The sequence below is a fragment of the Musa acuminata genome, chromosome BXJ3-3, assembly GCF_036884655.1.
Source record: "Musa acuminata AAA Group cultivar baxijiao chromosome BXJ3-3, Cavendish_Baxijiao_AAA, whole genome shotgun sequence".
Classification (NCBI taxonomy): Eukaryota; Viridiplantae; Streptophyta; class Magnoliopsida; order Zingiberales; family Musaceae; genus Musa; species Musa acuminata.
In genome coordinates, this window is record NC_088351.1 from 26407243 (window position 1) to 26416328 (window position 9086).

Below are 9086 nucleotides of genomic sequence, written 5' to 3' on the forward strand. Positions count from 1 at the left end.
GAATTATAAACAAAGACTATACAGCAAATCTGCTAACCCAGTAAAAGAGACAACAGAAACGAGAAGAACCAACAAATCATTCAACTGTGATACTTTTTGTTTGGTACAATATTTACTAGAAAAATAATAATCAGTGCAACGTAAACTTAAATAAAGATAACAACGATACAGGGTTGTAAGTTGGGTGTTTTTTTTGTCCGGTTCAAGATAGAAAGGAAGTGCAGACTCAAACCCTGATCGAGCCATCTGCACCCACTCTCTGAAACACTCTGACCAAAGAAACTGTCTCCGGTTGTGCTATACCAAATCTCAGGTGCGAGAGAATCAAATATTTTGCTCCACATCTGAGCTACGCTGAACAGCAACCAGCTTTCTTAACAGCAGATACATCGTCATGGGTGCCGATGTTGATGGTTTGACCCTTTGGTAACGTTGCGGGATCATCACCAGCATCGAGCGCCTTCCTGCTTGTCACACGATATATCTGGGTGAGTACTTCTGTGAAGGCATTGTCCACGTTGGTTGATTCTAGAGCAGATGTCTCCATAAAGAAGGAGTTCTCCCTCTCGGCAAAAGCCTTTGCGTCCTCCACCGTGACAGCCCTGAGATGGCGCAAATCCGCTTTGTTGCCCACAAGCATAATCACAATACTGGAATCAGTGTGATCCCTTAGCTCCTTCATCCATCTCTCCACATTCTCAAACGTCGTATGCCGAGTAACATCATAGACCAGAAGGGCACCGACTGCTCCTCGATAATAAGCACTAGTGATTGCTCGATATCTATCAGAAAGTGTTTGTCTTTTTTTTAAAATTTTAAAAAAAAGTTATCATGCTTTAATAGTTGACAAAACTTACGAGAAAGTAGAAACAATAGCAATGCTGTTCTAGAATGTCCAAGAGTTAGACAATGCCCCAAAAGGTAGCTGGGGTTTGTGATTGCAGTAAGCAATTCACATTGAAGAATGAAACAAGGTATATTTATTTATTTGTATAAAGATGTGCTCAGTAATAACAGTATAATCAAAATAACAAATGGAAATAATAAACTAAATCAAACAAAATACAATTCAATTACTTGATGAAATTTATATTAATTAAAACATCATCTTAATAATTTGACCTAACTAATCAGAAAAGGGTTGATGTACTGAAAAAAACACCAAAATTACTGCTACTCTCTCTCTTATACACACACACACACACACACAAGATCATAAAAGTCCAAGAGAAAAGAGCATCAAAAACTACCATATTATCTATGGCTCTAGACCATACTATAGAGGGTAGCTAAACAAATATATGATATTAGGACACAACTTATATTTGTTAATTGGCCTATATGCAAGCCAAACATTGTTACTAACAAAGTGGAGAACTGATCCACATCTTCGTTCTATAGCCAGAACCAGTCCAAGTCTGAATCAGGGTGGGGGGATATCCAACCCCATTTCCACCAAGCTTTATGCTAGATAAGGAATTTCGCAATCCACAAGGCTTTATGATACTTGGGGTTTATCCAGAAGGATCATTTTGACTATTACTTGCTCAACAAAAGCAAAAAAACTTCCAGAGGCAATGGTGGAAGAACAAAGTTCATACTGCATAAGCATAGATGCCACATATGCAACATGTTACTTGCTACCCAATACAACAATGTCCGAAAACCAATTTCTCTTCTAGTGTCAACGCCTCCATAGAAAGACAACAGCCTCTAATCGTTTAAAACAGGAGATGGACAATCTTCACCAGCTCCATTGGGTCATTGTGACGCAAGCCACTTCAACATGGTCCACTGGTTTGTCAAGAAATCTCAATCCATTGATGGATCAGATCAGGTTGGACACATGTTCCCATACTATTAAGGTTCTTCAAATTGGACAAAAGCATTAGGCAGACAGGAAGGGTGCACGCCAAGCTATCTTAACCTCCTGAGATAGTAGGTCGAATTTGCATTATCCCTAAGTGTAAATATTGCTGCAATTGTAATATATCTAACTCAATCTAACCTGACACGATGACCACCCAAATTTGGACAGCGATATTCACAGGCAATTTTCCTAACACACGTTTGATTAAATAGCAAAAGAAAACCTATTGCCCAAATTAAAACAATCAAAATTCTTATATAGGTACACAGTCATTCTGACTTCTAGCATCAGTCAGCGTAATGGAATCTAGATGCCTAGACACAAGTACACCGTAATAAGCATTGGCATTTTTAGTAAAGGTTCATGGTAACAGATCTTCATTTGATACCTAACAACTTCAATTTGTAATCCCCATGATTGTTCAGCATCACCCATAAACTAATTAAACAGATTGAAAATCCAGTGGCATGTTTGTGATCATGGACACCTTTTTCACTATAAAAGAAAACTTCTTTGGACCTTCAAGTTACAAGTACACCGATACCTAGTTTCCTCTTCATAAATCTGAATCTAATAAGATAAAACCCTCCATGATATCAATCAACAAATAATTATCAGCAAGAGATGTCCAATTCAGACATCGAAAACTGTTTTCCCAGGTGAGGTGATGCATTAGGATCATCCAACTGCATAAGCATTATATTCAAACTGGAACTTAATACATTGGGGACGGAAGAAAGCGATTTGAATTACCATAGAGTTCTATGTTACATGGTAGAAAGAACTGGAATTCACATTAGAAATATTGAGAGTGGTCCAAAACCAAACATGTGAAGACCAAGTAGCCAGTTAATGAAGATATCATTTGCCATCATTTATTTTCTAAGTTTATAAAACTATGGAGATTAATGGTGAAAGTCCAAAGCTTGCACCAATTTTTGCATTTACAAAAGGATGCAATCAGAGAACTGAAGTTATAATGCAAGAAAGAACAATATTGTGATTAGATGCATATGACCATAAAAAGCTCTCGGATGGAGGACAGTTGAATTCAAGTAGGTACCACTTATCAATCTTCATCAGATCCATTGGGTCGATCTGAGCCCATGACACTCAATATGACCCATTGGACTTAACAGCAAGACCCGAATGAAGAAATCTTGATCCGTCGATACATCAGATCAGGTTGAACATATGTTTCCACACTAGTAAAATTTAATAAATTGAACAAAATCATCAGGCAGTGCATGCCAAGATATCTGGTTCTTCTAACATAGTAAGTCGAATCAAGTTATCCCTAACCAGATGTTTTGTGACCACCCTATTTTGGATGTTGACATTCATGGGCAATTTTCATAACATTCATTTGCTTAAAGAGCAAATGGAAACCTAACGCACAGACTAAAGCAAACAAAATTCTTCCATAGGTAAGCAGCATTCTAACTTCTAGCATCAACACTGCATCAATCATTATCAAAGATTCTAGAATGACTAGATGCAAAGGACACCATGATAAGCATTGGTATTTTTAGTATAGATTCATGGTAACAGATTATCATTTGGTACCTGACATCAGCATCAAAATAAACTATTTTAACAGACTGAAATATACAGTGCCATGCTTGTGATCATGGAAACCTTTTTCACTATAAAAGAAAACTAAGGTTCTCATATGTGTATAGTCCTTGGAAGAAATTCAGGAACGACCAAAAACATGAAAAACTTTAGGTAATAGGATATGAATCTTTAATTTTGATAACATACCTATTATGTTTGCTCTCTTATTTGTATCGTTTCCCCTGAATTACAAAGTAAGAGTCAACTTTTATACCGACACCTAGGTTCCTCAAAGATCTGAATCTAATAAAGTAATGCTCTCTATGATGTCAACAAACACATGATTATCAATGAGAATAAAACAGAAAGAAGATGGTCCATGATGTCCAATTCAGACATGGAAAACTGTTTTCCCAGGTGAGGTGATGCAGTAGGAACATCCAACTGTTCACTATATCTTGAATCTGGAACTTAACATAATGGGGATCGGAGGGGGCAATATCAATCACCATTGACTTCTATGTAACACAGTAGAAAGAACTAGAATTCACATATAAATATTGAAAGTCGACCAATAGCAATAGTCAAAGACAATCTTATTTTAGATCACTATGAGTAAAAAGAAATTCATACAATGCCCAGAAGCATGTGAAGACAAAGTAACCAGTTAAGGAAGATACTGTTTGCCATCAGTTGTCCTCTAAAAGGTTATGATGCTATAAAGATTAATGTTGAGATTCCAAGCTTGCACCCATTTTTGCATTTACACAAGTGAAGAAATCAGCAACACTGAAGTCATATTACAAGGAAGAACAATACTGTGATTAAATGCATATGATCAAGAAAACTCCTCCATGGAGGACACTCGAAGGTGCTCCTTAGGAAATTTAGTTTTGACCTATCTAGAATGATTATTTACACACAAGATCACTATATGTTTGTTTATATTACAAATTCTTCACGACTGAATTAGCAGTAATAGGAATGACGAGGAGACCTTGGACTAGAATTACTTCTTTTCAAAATGGGGACCGGACCTTGCACCACCTTAGGCCGCAGAGTTCAAAACGTAGGCAGCTAGTGCACACGGATCAATCTAAACCCATTTAAGACTACAGAGACCATGGATGGACATCATCCATCCATCCACCATATAAGGTGAGGAATGCACGGCTTGATCGCAGTAGAAATCCAAAGCCTCAGCTCCGACAGAGCGGAGAGAAGTTCTATCATCCGACAAGGGGGCCACATAAGACAAGATGTCTGTCCGTAGTATCCAGTTCTCATGATTGCAGAAACTTCCAAAATCCCCATCGATAACAGATCAGGAGCTTTGGCATGGAATAATCTAATAAGGAGTGCATCATTCACATCAACTAGAACCCATCCACGGGAACCCTAATCTCTTTACGGAATCGAAACTAGCGGGCACGAGATATTGGGAGAACGACTGCACCCCAAGCCCGATCCGACATCCAAGCATCCGAAACCGGCCAAAAGATCAAGGATAATCGAAGAAAGGAGCATAATAAGAAACCGACTCCCTCCGATGGGGGGAGATCGGATCAGATGCGATGGGATAGCGAATCGAACCTTTCTTGGCCGGCGGTATCCCAAATCTGGGCCTTAACGACCTTATCCTCGACGCGGATGCTGCGGGTGGCGAACTCGACGCCGATGGTGGACTTGGACTCGAGGCTGAACTCGTTGCGGGTGAACCGAGAGAGGAGGTTAGACTTCCCGACGCCAGAGTCGCCGATGAGCACCACCTTGAAGAGGTAGTCATAGTCGTCGTCGGACCTGTACGCCATTCCTCAGCCTCCGCCACCGCCGCTTCTATCCGGCGATCAGATCCGAGCTCCGTCTGGCTCAGCGTGCCTCTCCAACGCCGTCGCTCTCCTTCGACTCGGAGGAAGTGGGAATGGGTTGTCGCAGGGGAAATGAAACGTTTCGGGGGAGACGGTTTCTCTTCTTTTTTGTACTTAATATTAAATCTTTTATTAGAATTATTTTGTTTGCTAACGATTATGTTTGTTATTAACGATGTAATTAATTAAAGACAAGCAGTTACTGCTGCCCTTTAAAAGAAGGATGACGAGGGGAACGACGTCATCATCCCTTCTATTTCTGACCATTTTCTATTATTATATAATTTCTGCTTCGAAAAAGAAATAATATTTTTGTAATAATATATATATATATATATATATATATATATATATATATATATATATATACATATATATAAATGGAGGAAAATTTTCGTTTCATTTTTCTTGGTTAATCACATGTACAAATTTTGCTATTACCAAACTGCCTTCGTAATTTGACCGTGACACCTTGACCTTTTGTTTTGCTCATTCTAAGTAGAATTTGATGGAAATAGTTGACAAGATCCATTATATTCAAAAGTATCCAACCATATATATACATATATAATCATTTTTATCAAAAAATAAATATATATTAAAAAAGCCAAGATGAAGTATTTATTACCTTTTTTTTCTCAAAGAAAACTAATACAAAACTGTTGTTTAGTGTCAATGAGGTATGCCTAAAATTGATTATAAAGATATTACGGTCAACTAGAGCTTAAGTATTTTATATTAGTGATTTATTTTAATGAAGTCAATAGGTCAATTATCTCATCAAATCCTATTGTAATAATTAATGATATCGGATTGAATCTAATATTTGAAGTATTATGAAAAATTAGAATAGACCTGATTTTATTAAAAGTAAGGCGTAATGATAGAATGATCATAATACCCATTAGTTTAGAAAACTAAACACATTTAATATAGGTTAATTTCGATAATTTTGGCCCAAGTCTGTCACGCTTAAAAAGACAATAATAATTAGATATAATTATAAGATACTTGATACAGTAGTATGTATCTTAGGAAAAGAGTAGTACTACTACTACTTGGAGTGCAGCGTTATCCATTTTATGTTGATCTTAAGAATCAAATTTGATCTGCAACATCTGAAAGCTTCCATGATCTATCTCTATTATTACTTTTTTTTTTTTTGTTTAGAAAAAAAAATCTACTAAGATTTCACTACTCTACCAAAAGACTTAGATAAATCATTTTAGATCCATCCATCCATCCATCCATCCAGACAACCTAATGTGCTCTCAAATCACCTTCTCTAAAACAATACAAGATAACTACTGAATGTAGTCGTAGCAGAAGCTATCAGCTATTTGATGTTTTACAAGCCATAGGCACTGTCGATTTAGAGTTTAGCAAGTCTTCTTAAGAAGATTGATGAGCCCGTCTAAACTTGAAGTTGTGTGAAACTATTATTGATCGAAACTATTGCTGAGTGGGGATTTCTTCTTGAGATACATTAGACTTGCTGCACAGCATCTTCCACAGTGATCTCTATCACCCTGAAAGACTCAGTCAGTATTACGATTATAGTAGCCTATAGGTATTTTTGCCATTATAGATGAAGAGTATTATTACACATCTTCAGACCAAGCAATTCTAACATAGTAGCCAATGTAATCTATAATAATGTAATGTACGCATTTAAGGCATTACGAATCAAAATTGATTTGTAATGTAATGATATATTATAAATCTATGGATCCATAGTAGCATAATTTTTTATTTATTTAAATAATCCTTCTCTTAAAGCAAGAAAGGATTGAGTAAATAATTTTTAGCTCTAAGTAGAACGATGACATTTAAGAATATTTCAAGTGCTTATATAATAATATTTAGTATAAATAATAATAAACCATTAACTACCATCATTGTTTAGATATCTAAAATATATATTTAAAACTTGTAATGTCATGAATATTAAGGTCATCGAGATGAGTAGGAGAAGTGGTGGTTTTGCCGCTAATAAGATGTAGTCCATTTGTATTATGAGTGAAGCTAAGGGAAGGTAAGGCTTTTATTGAGTTAAAAGCTGAGCAAACAAAATATATAAAAGGATAATGGATCTGCTGGTCTAACACCATATTTATTGAGAAAAATAGAGAATTTTTTTTCATTAATAAGGCAAGAAAAATAAGGAGATTAAACAAAAGCTTGAATCTAGGCATGTATTTAGGATAGAAATTATGAAGAGAAAGAGTACTAAATGATAAACTATGAAATGTATGAAATGTAATTGTATAATTCATTTAAATAGTAAACTTTTGATAGTTATTTATCACCGCTGAATGTGTATAAATTGCTATCAAAAGCTTACTATCTAAATGAACTATGCAATTGCATTTCATACATTTCATAGTTTATCATGGTATTAGAGCTTTTGATAGTTATTTATACATATTCAGCAAAGAGGATATTTCCTTAATTGCTTAGAGATTTCCCCAACTGCTTTAAGAAAATCTATCGCTAAAGACAACATCCCAATATGCTTAATGCCTATCAAAAAGCTTTCTCGAGATCTTACCTAATTATTACTGTAGAATCTATGTCCTTAGAAGAATACATACAATGAGCAGCTTCCAAATTACAATTAGAATATTACCATAAATATTATGCTTAGGAATTAAGATAGAATTTCACTATTAATTAGGGTATTAAGAAAAGCTTTTAAATGATTGACTAAAACTTTGGCCATAATTTTTTAATTAACATTTGCCAAACTAATAGATCAGAAAAGTAATAAAAGCATGATTATTGAAGGATTGAAAATTTATGAGACAATAAGAAGAGAGAGAGAGAGAGAGAGTATTTTAATAAGATTTACTCTTGTCCATGCCCACAGAGATAACAACTTTATAAATCTCATTAATACTGAAACTAGATATTAAAGAATCTGTATGACCATTAGAGATTTGAGGAGTAATAGGCCAAGCATGATTATTAAAATATTTATTAATAGTATTATTCTAGAGATCAAAATAGTGTTTAGAAAAAAAAAAAGGGTGCAAAATTAGGGTGATGTCTTGAATAAGATTGTTATTATTATCATAAATTCCTCATATAAAATTTTTATATTTGTGTTACACAACCAAATTATGAAAGTATTAAATATTTTTGTCACCATCATTAATCCAATGATATTTAGCCTTAGCCTACCATTTGAGATTTACTTATTTAATAAAGGTCATTTGATAGTTATAAAGAGAGGAAAGCTGTAAGAGAATATAATTAAAATGAATAGCATTATCCAGCTTAGATTCAAGATCAATTATATATATTTTTTTTAATAGTATCTAATTTAGTTTCAAGCATAGCTAAATTATTCTTATTTCAGTAAGAAAAAACTCTATAAGCCTTATAAAGATTAGGGTAAAAAAAGTAAAAAGGGATTCATTAGAATTAGTAGGAGCATTCCAAATAAAAGAAATCAAATCTCTAGTTTTAGTATAATGAGTTCAAAAATATTGAAATCTAAATAGCTCACTTCTATTGTAATTGAAACTTTTTTGAATGGTATCTAAATTAGTTTCAAGCATAGCTAAATTATTTTTATTTCAATTAAAAAACTCTAAAAACCTTATAAAGATTAGAGTTAAAAGCAAAATGGGGTTCATTAGTATTAGGTGGAGTATTCCAAACAGAAGAAATCAAATCTTTGGTTTGAGTATAGTAAGTTCAAAAATTTTGAAATATAAATAGCTTACTTCTATTAAAATTGAAACACATTAAATTCATTTTAAATGGAGCTTGATCAGAACAAATTC

General features: G+C 34.5%; 1 protein-coding gene across 2 annotated transcripts; it reads right to left on the minus strand.

Annotated features, from left to right (window-relative positions):
* Nucleotides 1-205: 205 nt before the first annotated feature.
* LOC103978383 (ras-related protein RABA1f) lies at nt 206-5384 on the minus strand. 2 transcript variants are annotated; one of them, XM_009394162.3, is made up of 2 exons: nt 5021-5384; nt 206-782 (listed from the first exon to the last, which is right to left on the minus strand). In XM_009394162.3, the coding sequence occupies exons 1-2, from the start codon at nt 5236-5238 to the stop codon at nt 350-352; spliced, it is 651 nt and encodes a 216-aa protein (XP_009392437.2). In that variant the 5' UTR covers nt 5239-5384; the 3' UTR covers nt 206-349. The 2 variants fall into 2 exon arrangements, with proteins under 2 accessions (XP_009392437.2, XP_009392433.2); XM_009394158.3 differs by having other exon boundaries at nt 206-800.
* Between the last annotated feature and the right edge of the window lie 3702 nt (nt 5385-9086).

Coding starts and splice junctions, on each gene's coding strand:
- LOC103978383 (XM_009394158.3), bottom strand. CDS start 5,238: ATGGCGTACAGGTCCGACGACGACTATGACTACCTCTTCAAGGTGGTG. Junction 801..5,020: donor GATACCGCCGGCCAAGAAAG/GTTCGATTCGCT, acceptor TTTAAAAAAAAG/ACAAACACTTTCTGATAGAT.